This window comes from Trypanosoma cruzi, genomic scaffold, assembly GCF_000209065.1.
Source record: "Trypanosoma cruzi strain CL Brener 1047053517069 genomic scaffold, whole genome shotgun sequence".
Lineage (NCBI taxonomy): Eukaryota > Euglenozoa > Kinetoplastea > Trypanosomatida > Trypanosomatidae > Trypanosoma > Trypanosoma cruzi.
In genome coordinates, this window is record NW_001849534.1 from 37721 (window position 1) to 54260 (window position 16540).

The following is a 16540-nucleotide window of genomic DNA, read 5'->3' on the forward strand; positions in this document are numbered from 1 at the left end:
AAAAGGTTCCCCCCCCCTCTAATATACATATGTGTATGTATACATATGTATATAATGTATATAATGTAATGTACTTTTTTACTTCTTTTTTTATATTTATTTTTTTACTCATGGAATCTCTTTTTTCCCGCTTTTTTCCCACCCCCCTAGCGGCCTGTGACTTCTTTTCGTTCGTGATTGTTATCTCTTTCTTTCTTTCTTTTTTTCCCCACCACTTTTTTTTTTTTTTTTCTTCTTCTTTCTTTTCCTTTGCCTCTTCTTGTGTCACAAGAAAAGCATCTCAGTCAGAAACAAACAAACAAACAAACAAACACGCATAAATAAATTGGAAGAAAAAAAAAAAAAAAAAAAAAAGAATGCATCATTGCTGCTGCGATAATTGTTGGGAAGTAGCGGGAAGAAAGTCCGTGCGTAAAAGGACATCGCCCTGATAGACCGGTGACACCATAGGGCTGTCACTGTTGTTTGCGTCCATTGGTAGAATGCCCATTTTGGAGCAGGAATATTGCGACGCACCTCCAAAGAGCCGACTTTTACTTTCCGTGAGGCTACCCAATGAATGCTGCCGTGTTGACGTTTCCGTTGGTACCGTGCTGGCAAAAGAGTCCATAGCCGAGGAAGCATGAGAATGACGCCCCTGTGCTGTACCCAACGACTTTATGGGAGACATTGGACCTGCCGCAACATTTGTCCCAAAGAAACACGGCATTCCTATCAGAGGGGTAATGGCACGTTGCTTTGGCGTACTGTGCGGGGTAACAATGATGTTGTGCCGGGCATCGTGATGGAAACGACATGCGCTCCCACGGTTACAGCAGCCTTCAGCGTAGTGTCGGCATGGATTAAGAAGCCTCTGCGAGTTTGTGTCGTTGTTTTGGAATGAATCATCGTATGGGTTGTGTGCATATGTCCATACCTCTCCACCAGAAGGCTTGCGAACGAGCCACATGCTCTTCGACGATCCAGAAAGAGGAGACTTGCCCCTCGACATTTCTGTTCTTTTTGCCTTCGTTGTTCCGGTTTCCATGCAAATTCCCGCCGCTTTTTTTTTCTTCTTCTTCTTTTCCTCCTCCAAATTTCCCCACTTTGCTTCACACAGACAGACAGACAGACTGACAGACAGACAGAGAGACAGAGAAGCCTATTCCTTCAACGCGGGTTCCTTTTTTTTAAAAATTCTCCGGTTGTATTCCCCGGCTGCTCGGTGCAATAACTTCGGCCCTCCTTTCTTTCTTTCTTTCCGTGTCGCTTACGCAACAAAACACCACTTTTCTTCCTTTCACTCTTTTTTCACTTTTCTTCTTCTTCCCTCTAACGCTCAATTTTGCTTTCGTTCCGCACATGTTAGTCAAACAAACGACAGAACACAAAAGAAACAAACAAAAAAAAAAAAAAAAAAAGAAAAAAAAGAGGAGAAGAAAATAACGGTGAGTTACGACAAGACATCGCACACCCACAGACATCGTGTGTGTACCAAAAACGAATAATCTTCCGGGCAGCTGGCCGGATCCTGAAATAATTTATGGAACCAAACAAGTTAAGGAAAAAGGGTTCGTTAGTTAATTGCCTCAATGTTTTCTTTTCATTCAATATATATAGAATTCTGTGGACCACTAGCATGGTGCTTTGTCCTTACTTAGGATCTGAAGTATTTATTACTTACGAAGTGGCAGACTTTGGGGTCCTCCAACCACAAGACACCGCCGCGTGGTGGGAATCAAAAGGGGGTGGGTGGAATGGCAAAATAAAAACAAATATTATCCAGCCACTATCGGCTCCCTGCCCCTACAAAGTCGCGTTCTTCCCAAAAGATTCATACGGTAGAGAGTACCATAAAGAATGCCTTCATTTATCAGGATATAAACATACATTAATTAAGTTAGCCAGCTCTCCCGCGATCATTCTTTTCACAAGCTCCTAAAAAAAAAAGGCCAGTAGCGTATACGCCAAAAAATAAATAAATATAGAGCAGCGACCCTCCCTCTACTCTCCTTTTTTTTTTTTTTTTTAAGAAAAACATATTACCAAAGCCCAAACCTCGGTTTTTAATTAGGAAGACCAAAGACGGCACGCAGCTTTCGTGCAACACCGTCTTCCGTGTTACATCCTATTACTTCAAGGTGCGGCAATGCTTCTTTCAGCCTGGATTGCGCATTCCCCATCACACAACCCTTCCCAGCCATTTGCAGCATCTTGAGGTCATTCATTCCATCGCCAAAGGCTATTATTTCTTTTGCGCTAATGCCCAGCAGCTGGGCCACTTCGCACATGGCATTACCCTTGTTGACGCCCCACCGCACTGTGTCGAGAACAAGGGGATGTGACATGCTGTGTTCCACTTTACCTTGGAAGCGTGACTCCAGAACCTTCTCCACACGTAGTAGCACTTCGTGTTCCCCCAAAAAGAAAACAGAATGTACCCCATCATGTGGACACGTGTTGAGATCCATTTCCTTGTAGCGGAAACCGGAGCCCGCGTACGCTACAAGCATCCTCTCCGAGCCCCGATTTGTCAGCCACTCTTCATGTCGATAGAAGTTGGTTGCGAATGATGAATCTTCCGCGTCTTGGTTTTCATCGTCAAGTTTTATGTTGATAAGTTCCGAAACGACTTCAGGATCCACATCATGCGTGACGATTGCACGTCGCTGCGGATCAAACACCCTCGCTCCGTTGCTGGTAATCAGGTAGCCACCATGCAAGCCGCACTTTTCGACGGTATGAAACACATCGAAATAGGCACGACCGGTGGCAAAAATAATCGCAATGCCTTTATTTTTCAGCAGCCGCAGCGTCTCCGCCGTGTACTCGGAGATGCTGTGATGCTCGTTCAAAAGTGTGCCGTCAAGGTCTGTGACCACCGCAAGATACGTCATGGAGGAAGGATGACCGTATTTACTTATAAAATGCAAAAATTCTTCCTTGATAACTTTAATGTCCCCTCCAAATAGTTGTGAATCCAATGGCTGTTGGTAGCTCATAAGCCCAATATATACAAAAAGAGAAGGTCGACAGAAAGAAGGAATAAAAAAAAAAAAAAAAGGAGGTGCACCGGCACGCCTGCGACGGAGATTTACGTAATGCCTTCACTCCCCCCTTTGCCACTCACTGGCATCCACCGCGTTTTTGGCAAAGGCACAACAACGTGCGAAAGGAGCAACATCCCCCCCCCCCCCCCCTCAGTCTAAGAAACTCTCCATTTTGTGAGAAGCCTCAAGAGGGATACAATACACATAAAAAAGAAACGATGCATCACTAATATTGACTGTGGCGGAGCAAGGATCCTGGCAAAACATGCACACAGTGGTACTCTAATGCCTGCTCAGGATTGCTTATTTCCTCCCCACACTCACTGCCCCTCTAGAAGATACAAAGATAGGTATTTAATCCCTGCAAGAGCAAAAGAAAACAAAAACCACCACTTTATCAAACAAAAAAGCAAAGAATCGGCATCAAAAAAAAAAAAAAAACAAACGAACAAAAATACAACATTGCATCGCCGTCTTCCTATAAGCGGTATTTCACACCACTTTCTTCATATATGAATGCTGATACCCTTCACAAGACCTTTTGCCTTGGACACTGCTCCCTTTGAGGTCTTTTCCGCACGAACCCCAGTAGAAGCAGCATTATGAGGGGCGGTAGCGTCAGCATTAGCGTGTACGCTCTTGGGCATCTTCTTTATAGATTCTGGTGGAGTGGGAGGTTTGGTTTGTTTGGGGGATCGTTTCGGGCTGGGTACAGTCTTTGTTTGCTGTGCGTGTAATTTTTGATTGCCCATGGGTACCTTTGCCTCCGCATAATTTTTCCTTGGCCGACCTACACGTTTGACAGCGGCAGGAGGAACCGCAACGCGCACATTCGAACCATGCTGGGGTGGTTCCGTCTCTGTGGCCTCCAAAGCCTCGGCGGTTTCTTCCTCCTGCTGCTCCTTTTCTGCCGGGTGATACTTCGTGCAACGAAAGACGAGATGAAACACCGCCGTGACGCATCGACTCAACTCATGCCGCACCTTTCTAGCGGAGTCGGCAGGAACGCCGTTCACAGACGCAATGAGTACGGAGCTGACGTAAGGGAGGGCGTCCTTGGTAAGGAATTGTTTGGCCACCACCGACCCATACAAGGCCTCCTTCGGCAGCGGGTCAAGGTAGATCAGTTTCTTTCGTTGATGGATGCTTAGTTCCCATGGTTTACTTGTGGAGGAACGGCTGACGCTAAGCGTCGCACACGGCTCCACCTTGTTTCTGTCGATAAACTCATTCAGTGTGAATGACAGGAACGTAAAAGGCCGCGCAATGTGTGTTATGCGGGTTAAAAACATAAACGCCACTGCCCTGATCGCGGCTACAGCGTGTGTTCGTGTATGCGAATTGCAAGAATGTCGGTAGTTACGTGAGTTTGCTTCTCACTTGGAAACACACTGCATGCAGGGAAAAGAGTGAAGGATACAAGCCAAACAAACCAACCAACCAACCAAACAAACAAACAAACAAACAAAAAAAGAGATGGAGAGAAACCAGGCCCCAGCAAAGGGAAACGTAATAAATAAATAAATCGTTACATTCGTTCAGTAACAACTTTCAGATGCAGCAAGCAAACGGGAAACAAAAAAAAAAAAACTCATCCCGGAATATATTCCTCTTCCTCGTCCTCGTCCTCCCCACTTTTGTCCGTATCGCCATTACTCTTATCCTTATTACGAGAGGATGATTCCGACATTCCCCTGCCCTCCGCGCCACTGGCACTCTCGGAGCAGTGACGTTTTGCCGCAGGCGCTACAGAAGCCTCATTCCGCTCCAACGCCTCTCGGAGGGCAGTCACCCTTGAGGAGAAGTTCACACTATGCCTTGTGTCATACGCCGCACGACGCTCCGGGTCGGAAAGAACCATGTACGCCTCAGTGATGCGCTGGTAGCGCTGCTGCACCTGGGCCTCATTCGTCGTTTCCGTATCCTTTCGGTACGCCACACGGTCCGGGTGCAACTTCAGTGATAACCTCTTGAACTGTCGAGCCAATTCTGCCTGACTAACGTTCACCGGCACGCCCAGCACGGAGTACAACGGCGGCGGGGAGGATGACACACGACCAGGCAGGGAATCCATGTTGTCACGTCCCCCTCCCTCTCTCTCCCTCTAAAAACAAAACAAAAGAAAAGAAGGAAGAGGCTATGAAATGTCAATAATCGCCAGTACTACCATACATATTTATTTATTTGTGGGTAGATAACTGTGTCATCAACGAGGCAAATGCAGAGGCCACACCTCCATAAATGGCAGCAAAATACAAATACGATGGAAAAAAAGAGAAGAATAACAACAACAACAACAACAACAAAAAATGCATGCGTACATATCCGAATCCAAGTAATGATGGTTTACAACAGAGAACAAGAGACTACGGTGCGGAAAAACCAAATAGAGTGAGAATGACGTCGCCTGGAAGAAACTCCGAGAGGTCCGAAACCACGACTTTTCGAATGTCCAACTCACCCTTCACTCCTTCACGGCAGCCACAGCAGGCCGGCGCATTTGTTCCCGAATTCGTGGAACATAAAGGGACACACAGTGCCTCCTGAAAGAGAACCCGACGTTCCCACAGGCACTGTGAGACTACAACTTCCCGCGCCTGCTGCTGTTCCTCCATAAGACGACAGCTCGCGTCTTGAAGCTTTTTTTTCTGGACTTTCCCGTACATTGTGTCACCGTACTCGACCAGCCAAATGTGTGCGGTAGCGGGAGTGAAGATACATGCCGCCTCTTCATTCACAATACGCAGTCGCATTTGTTCTTCTTCCTCTACTAACAACCGCACCTCATGCTTGAGCATCCATCGCCGCACCACGTACTTCTCCCTATCTCTGCAGAAAAAAGCAAAAAGCATCAAACGATTCATTGTTCGCAACTTCTTCTCAAACAGCATGATCCCCCCTCGATGATACCGCTCATATTCCACCAAAAGTTGAATGGTCACTCGCAGCCGTGTGCTTTGAAGTTCTCGCTCACGATCCGCCAACTGGACTTGCATCAGTGTGCGAGAACGACACAAAAACTCATCCGGTTGAATATCTTTTTCCAACGCCTCGGTTTCAGCTCGACAAATAATCTGCCGTTCATGAGCCTCCACATCCATCACCACCTTCTGCATACGCAGTTCCTCCTCTGCGGCAACAGCACGTCGAGAAAGACCTTCATATGTATACATGAGGAAACAAAACTCCACAAATTCATGCATCGTAATTTCTGCCCGCGTGCCTCTCTCCACACCAACGTTCTTTACAATTGTTAGATATGTAAAGTATGGAAAAATAAGAGACCCCTTCAAATCTACCATACGACGCAGGTATTGACGCCTCATTTCAAGGGATTTCTCTCTTGTGGTCTTCACTTGTGGACGATGAGGCTTCTGAAGGATGGTGTATGCATTTTTCCCATTCGCCAGCTTTACGCAAAACGCATGATATTCCATAAGCGTTTCAAAACGTTCCGCCTCATCCCTTCTAATTTGCTGAATTCCAGTAAACGCTGAAACACACAGTCTATGTTTCCGATGACAGACAGACAACTCCTCCTCCCGCTCGACAAGCAAGGAGTCCTGTAGAGAGGCATTTTCCCCAACCACGATGGATACAAAGAGACACAAAAGGTTCACCTCCGGCTCCAAAGGTATCGCCGACTCCTCAAGGACTTCCAAATCCCAAAGAAGATGCTTACATGGTAAAGGGGCTCTGCAAGATACATATTCGCTAAGGAACGATAATCTGGCAAGCTTCTCTTCTCGAATGACCTCAGTCAACTGACGCCACGTCTCCAGCCGCTGCAAGAATTCCTTCCAGATCATCACCTTCCCTTGCAGTAGCTCCTGAAAGATCCCCACCTTTCTCCAAAGAAAGGACCATGGCTCAACTATGTCACGCTCACGACGGGCGGATTCCTCCTCTTCTAGACGCTTCAGCGAAGCGTTTTCACTGTGAATGCGTTGAAAAACCCCCGTGAAAGACCTTTTCACCGTGGTCACCAACTCCTCCTCAGTGGTGATGATAGGTGGATCTCGCGTAAACCTCCAAGGAGGCCAAGAGCCCTCAGCTTTCTCATCGCTGTAGTACTGTACAGGTGACATTGCAAGTGAGGTCGACACAATGAGAGCACGCTCCTGCTTTTCCTGATACATGAGCCAATGTAACGCACGCTGAAGCGACGCCATCGACCTTCGCTGACACGTTGCCCTTCCTTCAGATCCTGTTGTCAGCCCCATGAGCGCAGCACGGTGCAATGGTGCATACTTACCGCAGAGCAAAGAAAATTCACGCGACAACGTCTTATCACTACCGGCGATGCCGGGTAATTTTGGGCGGAATGTGACACTTGTTTTCTGTGCGGCCAGCGGTTCATACCGCGTTGTTGTCCGCTGCTGCTGTGGGAGCAAAGGTAGCAGACTCATGTGTTTCTCCCCCTTTTGCAGCAGCTGCCGGTACCCTCACAAGGAGGAGACAACAAAAGCAGCAGCGGGTGCCACGCACAAAAGGGGGGGGGGGGGGGGGGGTGAGAACAGAGAGAGAAAGGGAAAGAAGACCGGCATCAGTATTCACATCATGCAAAAAGGGAGTGAGGGAAAGAGAGAGAGCACGCAACAGCTGCCTCTAATTCATGTTTGACCACCTTCCCGCCCACCCCTTGCAATCTCTCTGATGATACAAGCAACAACGTGTGCCAAACGGACCTAAAAGACACAAACTTCCTTTGGTATAAATATCTATATATATATATCTTCTGTTTCCATTTTTCCCAATATCTTTTTCCTTCATTTTGTTTATTTCTTTCCTCCTTCCAGCGCATCTTCGCATCGCCAATGCACATGTTGCCTCCCACAGTGCGGTCATCATGAGACTGAAACCCTCCACTACATGGATATAAATATAAATATTTACAAATATGTAAATATAAGACAAGACATCAGATCACTTCCACACATACACATAAACATACACAGAAATATAGACAAACAGACAGGCAAATGCATAAAAACAAGCCCATTTTATTCATTACAAAACGTTATTATCTTTAATAATGACAGTAGTGAGACTAAAAACAGTTATAATGACATACATACATACATGCATACGTGCGTGCATGCTCCTTTTGTCTTCACCTCTCTCCGTACATTATATATATATATATATATAAACAATAACAACAACAACAACAACAACGAAAAAAAAAAACGGAGGACAGAAATACACGTCCTACTGAGTTCATATATATATATATATATATTTATATATTGCCACATGCTCACTACGTAACAAAACTTTTCACGGCGTGAGTGTTTGAGTGTTGCTTGACGCATGTTTCTTTCCGTCTACCCCTTCCTTACGTATCAATAGGACGTGGTAAACCGAACATGAAAAGAAGCTCGTCAAGAAGGCAGCAGACACACACAAATATATATGAATAAACATACATGTGAGGCATAATAATTATTATCATTATTATAATTATATCGACATGAAAGGGGGGGAAAGGGGGAATTCGGTTTGGTCAACGGAAAAGCCAACAAACACAACCAAAAAAAAAAAAAAAAAAAGTAGACGAGAAAGAACACAAACAGACAAACAAACAAAAGACAAAAGGCAAAATAAAAATGAAAACAAAAAAACAAAAAAAAGAAGAAGAAAAAAAAAAAAGACAAGTCTTCTCTGGTGTATAAAATAAAGAGGCACAACACTGGCAGCAGCTGCAGCAGCTATCAATGATGCACATACCACCCAGCACTTACGGGCATTATTACAAGAAATGCACACTCTACTGCAGCGAGGGGGTTGCACCGGGACATTCCTCTTGGCCAAAGCGGAAAAAATAAAAGACATTCATCGCACTTCGTTCCAGTGTCGAGACAAACCCTAGAAAGTCCAGATATAACCCCATTAACCGCATCTCGTTCTTGTACCGTGTAAACATAATAGATTTTTCCTCCACCATCTGTAACAACATATTGCGTATACGCCTCCATTGGAGTTGACCCATGCCCCTTTCAAGAGATGCGGTTGGCATAAGAGTTTCAGTGGACCACGTCCACTCCTGTTCAGTAGAACGTAAAATTTGCTTAAATTCCAGTGCCTCGCAAGTCAATATTTCATGGCGTTCAAGATGTTCCAAAGAAAGAGGGAGAGGCAAATGCTTTCCGAGATGGGTGGAACACGATGGGCATGTAACTGGGAGAACTGTTGATTCAAACAGGGTGGAGTCTTTCACTTTATAGTGGTCCTTCGCGTGCGCTGCAGGGGAAGTTGCGTTCATCGGATCGGTTGCACTCAGAAACGACACAGGGGTATTTAAGACCCAATCACCGGTTCCACAAAACGAGCGGTACAAAATTGATGCATCCTCGCCAGGACCCGTGTCCGCTTCAATGATATCACTACCCACTGATATTGTATTATCATCTTCCGAGTAGGCCCGAGCGGAAGCCCCACCGGGCCCAGCGAGGCTGGTTGCAGCACTTTGCTGCACAATATGACCCAATGAGCTTAGACCTAAACGTTTGCTCCTATGCTGTCCCCCTGTTGCATGTCCATATTGTCGTGAACGCTGGGAGGAGGCGGAGACATCTGACGTCAAATCAAAGTATAAACTAACAGACAAATCAAATGCCTTAGGAACTGTACTGGATGTCACTGAGCGTAACCCTCCAAGAAACGCTTCCCATCGACTGTGAATGCCTTTGCTCTGGTTACCTGCTAAAGAAAAGCTAATATTAGGAATATACTCGAGCGCGTCCATGTTATCTCTTATTATCGACCGATTTGAGAGTAAGACTTCCTCCCAGAGTTTATATCGGAGATGTAGGATAACGTATTCAACAAAATGCACACGCAATGCAGCGTTGACACGTCCAAGCTCACCTCCAATAACAGAGCGAGGCGTGGGTGATCTAAAAGAGGTATTTTTCTTCACACCAGAGCTATTATTTGAAAATGACGTAGAAACAACCGCAACTGTACCTTTTTTACTCACTTGTTGTTTCCTCCACGGACGTACCACACGGTGCCAACCCGGCCACCAATATTTTTTTGGTGAGAGAGATGTGCTCTCAGCCTCAGTCAAGTTGTATTCCGTGTAACTGGTGTCAAGGTCAATCTCAACAAGATAATTAAGGAAAGATGCAATAGTATTCCTCGCTGCAGTAAATATAGCCGCTGCATTGTACACAGTTGCCTTCCAAAGACGCCATCTTATCAATTCTTGCTCCATCACAAGGATATAAAGTTCCTGAATAAATTCTTTCCATATTTCCATCCGCTGCTCCATTTCAAGTGCATTCATGTCATACATTAACGCATATCGATGCTGATTACAGAACAATGGATGCTGTTTACGTGTATGTAACACGCCTTTATCTCGAACCTTTTTATTTTTGTAACCCCTTTCCCGGGAGAAAAAGGAATTATGGCACCCGGGTGAGACAATCTCATCCGATTGCAAAATCGACTTTTTTGGTTTCGTTCCAAAAATAAAAGACATCTTTTTACTTTGACAGGAATTCTTTAAACTGATACTGTCCCTCCTTTCCTCCTCCTGGCCCTCTTGTCGGATGCTGCGTCCCGTCTCAAACCTCGGCAAGGGTTGGTTGCGGGCACCCGTCGCCCCACTCAAATTTGCAAAACCCCCGGCACTCGCCAACGTCAACTGAACCAACACTTCAGGATCCGAGCTGTTAACAAGAAATTTGAGCGGCGGGCTCACGTTTTGCACGGGGGAGCTGATCAGCCCAATTCTGTTGTCCTGCCGCCTAAACGACGACCCTGACGGCATGCAGGAAGAAAAAAAGAAGCCACTAAAAAACAATGACAAAAAAAAAGAAAAAAAAAAAAAAAAAAAAGAAAAAAACACAATACGCATGATTCAGTCAATACCACTTGCCCTCTCTTTATTGCTCTCCTTTCAAACACACAAGTGACACGTGCATATCTCGTATGCATTAAAAGTACACACAAGCACAAATCATTTGCCCAAATGAATAGCAATTCCTCAAACGACTGTTAGCTTATCATGAGGTTACAATTCCGGCAGATCTGACAAGAGGAAAAAGGAAAAAAAAATGGCATGTGGCCACCGACACTTCTTTACTCCACAGACCTTTATACACAGAGGGGCGGGAAAGGCATGCTGAGAAAGTCATTGAGTGACGTTCCATTCTCCTTTCATATCTTTGTTTTCTAACAGTCCTTTAAGTTTGTGTCCTCGACAGTAAACTGAAGGCATCGCAGGTGTCCATCAACTCACGTGCGGCAAGCCACGTGTTGTGCCGTTCGACCGCGGCTGTCAATGGCCTTTTCGTTTCCTGCAGCAATCCGTCTGTGAGAACCGTTTCCGTGTCATAAATTTCATCGGGGGTTGTCACTGGCACTGGCGCATACGCCCATGAAATGGCAATGTGTGTGTTGGCGCCACAGCACTGCGGCTGCGGTTCATTATGCAGCGGTGGGGGTGAGGGAAGAATCCAGCGCGGCCTGCCATTCGTGCTCGACCGCCACCGCCGTGACTTGCTCAGGGCGTAATATGGCGACGACAGCCAATCCATGAGATATGCCTCACGGCGGCAAAGTTCCACAACGGCCCGCACAAGCGGCACATTATACTTTGCCATGTGGCAGTAAAGAATAATATCCATGAGTTCGTTCAGGCAAACTCTCACAAAAAATGCCAAAGAAGGTGCAACTGTTGCACCGTGCATAGAGAAACGTGTGCTGATACCATCCGTGTCATATGGCTCAAGTGACCACAACGCCACATGCAACTCCCCTGCAATCGCCTCTATTACATCCGCCTTCAATTTGGTTGATATTTTTTGCGTCCCACAGTTTCTCAGAATCTCATCTAGGCGGAGTGCTGTGAAGACGTAATCCAAGTGTTGGTTGCTCTCCAGTACCGTGCGGAGGGCGTCGACAACAGACGTGTTCGTCAGCGTGCGCCAGTTGACCTCCGGAAACAACACAACCAGCCGGTGGCAAACAGAATGTCCCCAATTGTGGTCGCCAATGCACTCCATTCTTTGAAACCCAGCGTCCCGGTAAAACTTGTTGGGGTCGGTTTTATCCTCATTTGGCGTCGTGAGTTTCAACAAACCCAACTCCATCAAGGCATGAAGCTTCTCCCGTAACTGTGACGCCTTACGCCCCATGAGATGACGCCACAGATTCTCTGGCGCCATATCGGGTGAACACTTCGCCGTGACATACTCATTGCCTGTTTCCGTCTCGCCAAACTCTTGCATGTGTGGGACGAGAGTAAAACAAGAGGAATGACCCAGCACTCTTTCCCACCGCCGCGTTTCTTCCAGAAAAAAGGCGCTAGATGCTTCCGGAGACACACCCACAGCGCCGCTGGGGTGCCTCTTGGCTCTGGCGACTAACAGCCACATGATCGATTCTACAGATTGATGCAATACTGACCCAGTGTGCGTCAATCCCCTGAACTGCACCTCGCCGCATAGCCGGCAGCGATTAGAATTGGGGGGAAGGAAAAACTCCTCTGGCATGCGAGAAGTAGGCTGAGGCGCAGAGACGAGACTATGGCTCATTTTTCCATGACTAGTAGCAGTAGAAACGATTCCCTGAGTTCCCTTCAGCCGCATGGGAACCACAAAGAAAAGAGACGGATGCACCCGTCGTACGGACTGCAGCATCTGCCGCAAAAATCGCCTCGGCCAGGAATTGTAGGAGCGTCAAAAGACATTCACGCAATCAAGCTTCCCTGAGCGCCTGTCTCCCAGAGAAGCCCCTTCAATCACGTTTCGCAAACTTACATGAGACAGAAAGACAGACAGACACACAGAAAGAGAGAGAAAGAGAGATACAAAGGCAAATCAACCAAACGCACAGAATGAAGCGGGGTGCTGCGGCAGAACAAATAATGGGGCGTGTAAGAACGAGAATAAAAGCGGAGCCGAGATTTATTTATTTTACCACAAAATTTCCACGTCTTTACTGCATCATCAAAGAGAATACGTGGTGAAGGGTATTCGTGTACATTTGTATGCGTGTGTGTGTGTGTGTGTTTGTATGGATGTAGAGAGAGAGAGAGAGAGAGAAAGAGGAAGAAAAAAAAGATATGGGGGAAAAACAAGATACAATAAATGAAACAAACAAAGAAACAAAACAATAAAACAAACCATTTTCCCTCTTCCTTTTAGTTATTTATTCTTTTCTTCCCCCCTCCCCCCTTTGCCGCGGTTGAGAGTTACTCGCGCGGCCGGTATGAATAGTTGCCATTCTGCATGGGTAATTTTCCCAGTGCCATGCTCGGCGCCCTCCGCCGTCGCTCAGCCGCCAGTCGCTCGTAATCGTTCTCCTCCTGATGCAATTTTTGCCGATATTGGAATACGCTGAATTCCTTATTAAGAAGCCTCTGCTCCTGCTCGCGGGAGTCGGGGTCATTCGCCCTCTCCAACTCCCCCAACTCGTTTCGCAGACGTGCCTTCTTCTCTTGTTCCTTCGTAAGTTGCCTCTGTACGGCTTCTAGGCGTTCTTCTAGCGCCTTCCTCTGAAGCTGAAGCTCGTCCACAGCCGCAGAATTCTCACGACGCTCCTGTTCGATAACTTTCCAACGTTCATGGATGCCCAAACGCAAGTAAGCAACATTCACCGTCTGGACAAACTCCCGTGCAAAGTCGTAGAAATCCTGATGCGTCATGACCGCCTCACCTCGTTTTTCCTTTGCAAAAAAGCGATGAAGGTCCTCCACAACATCTGCTGGGAACTCAATCTGACAGGTATGGAAAATGCCCTGAAGGTCACGCACAGTCAAGTATCCCCGCTGGTTTGAATCCCCAACAGCAAACACCACATCCACCTGTTCAGATGTGAGACCTTCCGTTAAACCAAAATAAACATTGCGTCCGTGCTCCGTGGCTGGCACAAGCGTGCCATTATTCGTCACCCCTCCACAAGAGCTCGCATGAAATACGGGTGCAGTGTTGCTAAAATCGTTTGTTGTTCTTCGATTCTCACTTCTTGTCCCAACAGAAGCGCCTGGTCGCTGTGATAAATAGGGGATTATTGGTGTCGATGGGGATTTGTTCCCTGTGTGGTTTAAGCCCATCCCATGCTCCGCATCCACCTTCGCCACGTCTAATAAACGCAAGCCAGAAAAGTACAAACTGCTGCGTGGCGCTGGGATATCGCGCCGTGTCGATATGTCAGCTCTTGTTGCATGCTTGCGAAACACGTACAACTGATCGTGCACCCGCAGTTGGCGTACATCCGTTAGCTCTACCCACCCCTGTGTATCTTCTTCATACCTCTGCACGCGGCTGACTGTAAACGGCTCCGAAGGACGAGTATATTTTTCTACCCGTTTCGTATTGATGTCGTTTTCCTCGCCGCGGAAAACGTGTTCCAGTGTACTATAGAGTTCAGCAAGTGCGGCCGGCGGTTCCCTGAACGGCAGCTCCACGTTAACCTTCTCCCCACGTATGTCCGTGCAGGCCAACACAGTAAATGACATCGCCTAATCAAACCAAGGCGTCGTTTAAAAGGAAAATGATGCTACGATAAAATGCGAGTGGTCGGGTTGTTGAGGGCAGCCACTACAACACACATATAGTGGGGAGTTCCTTTTCTTTAAAAATGTTTTTTTTTTTTTTTTTTTTTCCTTCTTTTCCTGTCGTTGTTTTTTTGTTTGTCTTGCGTGACTTGATGGCAATTTGCACACGCAACCACGCAGTGAATGAATAAACGATACAACACTAAAAGGATAAAATCCAACAGAAAGAAATGTGTTGCCTTCCACGTGTAGTGAAAGAGAAAGAAAGAAAGAAAGTGAGAGAGAGAGAGTTTAAATCTTTAAACAACAATAACGGCCAGTATTTAATGGGGGAAAAAAAAAACAAACAAAACCCGACCTGTTTCTTTTTCGTTCTTTACCGTTTCCTCCCTTCCCAGGGGCCCATGTATCCATGTATATATATGCATACATATATATATATATATATATAATAATAATAACGGCATATAAATTCCCGAGAGGACAACAACAAAAACAACAACAAAAAAGCACTGCAAGAAGAAAAATTACCATCGGGTGTATTCCGTACTCAAATTTCTGTAATTCGTACCATTTGGAATATGTAACGCATTAAAAGTGGAAGTTATGCCGCATCTACACATGCTCCCACCTCATATCTATTTCTATGTACCTAAGTGGCAGGGAAACCGCTTCCATCCCATGCGTTACATCAACAGCGGCCTGGAATGGCTTAGATAAGCGGGGTGGGGTGGGGGCGATGGCTTTGGGGGAACATATCCAGTACGCATAGAGTCACTCACCTGCGTTTCCTCTCAGCCGCTCGTGTACTCACTCAATGTGTCACAGACCTCTTCACTTGCAGAGGCAACTGCTGGCGGTAGTCAAAGAACTCCTCCCGCCACTTCACACGGCAAAGTTACGTACAAATACGCGCAGACACTGGAGGCTGAGTCAAAACAACAGTAAAATATTATTATATAATGGCGTCCTGCAGTGCTTCTTGTCTCGTTATTCTCGGTATCGTTTTTTTTTTTATTTTTTTATTTTTTTTGCTTTTTATTTATCTTTTTATAAAAATAAAAACAAAATTATGATGATAATAATTTAAAACAAACAAACAAACAAAAAAGACCAACAAAAAAAAATCAACAAAACAAAACAATGATGCGTTTTTCTTTTTTTTCCTTCCCTTTTAACATTGGAGCACTGGGACGCCGCGGGAAGGCAGTAATATACATGTTTGTTGGTGTACATTTTGTCTCTCCCTCTTTCTCATTTCCCACCATAACCCGTACAAATAAATCTCCCTCAGTTATTTTATACCCCTGTTGCCCATGACTGCTAGGATGCAGACCAAACATCTTTTAAATATCGCCCACTATTATTAAGCTTCGCGAGGTATGCCTGAGCATCTTCTTCAATCATGAGCGCCTTCTCCTGCAAGATTTCCAACAGCGCTCTTTCTACGTCTTTTGCCATGTACTTTGCATCACCGCAGAGGTAAATATTCCCTCCTTCGCGTAAAATGTCCCAAACTTCATCTGCACGAGCCAACACACGGTGCTGCACGTAGACCTTTGTCGCCTGCTCCCGACTGTAGCAGACATCCAACGCTGACAGCGTTCCGTTTTCCAAACACTCCGTCATAAAATCGCTGTAAATGTGATCCTCCTCTTTCCGCCTACATCCAAAGAAGAGAATTGCTTTGCCAAGTTTATTGCCCCTCTTCTTCCATGCGTTGCGGCGATGGAGAAAACCTATAAGGGGCGCCACGCCTGTTCCGGGCCCAATCATCACAATTGGCCGTTCCTTCTCTCGTAACGGGAGGTGGAATTTTGATTTGCGCACAAACACGGGAATTTTCTCTCCAATTTGCAGTTCCCGCAGCATTCCTGTACAAAGCCCTCCCTCTAAAATCGCCGCCGTGATGGAAAGTCTGCCGGGATGGGAGAGGAGATCGGAGGAAATCGAAAAGTAGCGAGGAGCAATACGTGGCATCATCTCAAGGAAAAACTCA

General features: G+C 46.1%; 9 protein-coding genes across 9 annotated transcripts, besides 28 other annotated features; all 9 read right to left on the minus strand.

Annotated features, from left to right (window-relative positions):
• Positions 1–16540: a sequence feature (heterozygous, Esmeraldo-like haplotype).
• Positions 22–62: a microsatellite.
• Positions 86–107: a sequence feature (AT_rich).
• Positions 186–245: a sequence feature (CT-rich).
• Positions 289–313: a microsatellite.
• Positions 330–357: a microsatellite.
• On the minus strand, positions 362–1027 carry Tc00.1047053506931.4 (hypothetical protein, conserved; the record flags this gene model as incomplete). The annotated part of the gene is made up of 1 exon (XM_803536.1): positions 362–1027. The coding sequence occupies one exon, from the start codon at positions 1025–1027 to the stop codon at positions 362–364; it is 666 nt and encodes a 221-aa protein (XP_808629.1).
• Positions 1096–1136: a microsatellite.
• Positions 1369–1422: a sequence feature (A-rich).
• Positions 1483–1919: a mobile genetic element.
• Tc00.1047053506931.10 (haloacid dehalogenase-like hydrolase, putative) lies at positions 2046–2981 on the minus strand (the record flags this gene model as incomplete). Its single annotated transcript, XM_803529.1, has 1 exon — positions 2046–2981. The coding sequence occupies one exon, from the start codon at positions 2979–2981 to the stop codon at positions 2046–2048; it is 936 nt and encodes a 311-aa protein (XP_808622.1).
• Positions 3394–3489: a sequence feature (A-rich).
• On the minus strand, positions 3536–4321 carry Tc00.1047053506931.20 (hypothetical protein, conserved; the record flags this gene model as incomplete). The annotated part of the gene is made up of 1 exon (XM_803530.1): positions 3536–4321. One exon carries the CDS (start codon positions 4319–4321, stop codon positions 3536–3538), a length of 786 nt encoding a protein of 261 aa, XP_808623.1.
• Positions 4454–4502: a microsatellite.
• Tc00.1047053506931.30 (hypothetical protein, conserved) lies at positions 4621–5103 on the minus strand (the record flags this gene model as incomplete). Its single annotated transcript, XM_803531.1, has 1 exon — positions 4621–5103. One exon carries the CDS (start codon positions 5101–5103, stop codon positions 4621–4623), a length of 483 nt encoding a protein of 160 aa, XP_808624.1.
• Positions 5310–5335: a microsatellite.
• Tc00.1047053506931.40 (hypothetical protein, conserved) lies at positions 5396–7438 on the minus strand (the record flags this gene model as incomplete). The annotated part of the gene is made up of 1 exon (XM_803532.1): positions 5396–7438. The coding sequence occupies one exon, from the start codon at positions 7436–7438 to the stop codon at positions 5396–5398; it is 2043 nt and encodes a 680-aa protein (XP_808625.1).
• Positions 7906–7941: a sequence feature (AT_rich).
• Positions 8098–8129: a microsatellite.
• Positions 8161–8180: a microsatellite.
• Positions 8181–8207: a microsatellite.
• Positions 8252–8279: a microsatellite.
• Positions 8468–8498: a sequence feature (AT_rich).
• Positions 8563–8681: a sequence feature (A-rich).
• Positions 8800–10809, minus strand: Tc00.1047053506931.60 (uncharacterized protein; the record flags this gene model as incomplete). Its single annotated transcript, XM_803533.1, has 1 exon — positions 8800–10809. The coding sequence occupies one exon, from the start codon at positions 10807–10809 to the stop codon at positions 8800–8802; it is 2010 nt and encodes a 669-aa protein (XP_808626.1).
• Positions 10847–10884: a microsatellite.
• Tc00.1047053506931.64 (hypothetical protein, conserved) lies at positions 11225–12682 on the minus strand (the record flags this gene model as incomplete). The annotated part of the gene is made up of 1 exon (XM_803537.1): positions 11225–12682. One exon carries the CDS (start codon positions 12680–12682, stop codon positions 11225–11227), a length of 1458 nt encoding a protein of 485 aa, XP_808630.1.
• Positions 12806–12840: a microsatellite.
• Positions 13030–13061: a microsatellite.
• Positions 13067–13097: a microsatellite.
• On the minus strand, positions 13237–14502 carry Tc00.1047053506931.70 (hypothetical protein, conserved; the record flags this gene model as incomplete). Its single annotated transcript, XM_803534.1, has 1 exon — positions 13237–14502. One exon carries the CDS (start codon positions 14500–14502, stop codon positions 13237–13239), a length of 1266 nt encoding a protein of 421 aa, XP_808627.1.
• Positions 14628–14657: a microsatellite.
• Positions 14795–14831: a sequence feature (GA-rich).
• Positions 14954–14992: a microsatellite.
• Positions 15547–15593: a microsatellite.
• Positions 15594–15681: a microsatellite.
• Positions 15865–16540, minus strand: Tc00.1047053506931.80 (P450 reductase, putative; the record flags this gene model as incomplete). Its single annotated transcript, XM_803535.1, has 1 exon — positions 15865–16540. A coding segment is annotated over one exon (676 nt), but the record flags the coding sequence as incomplete, so codon positions are not given.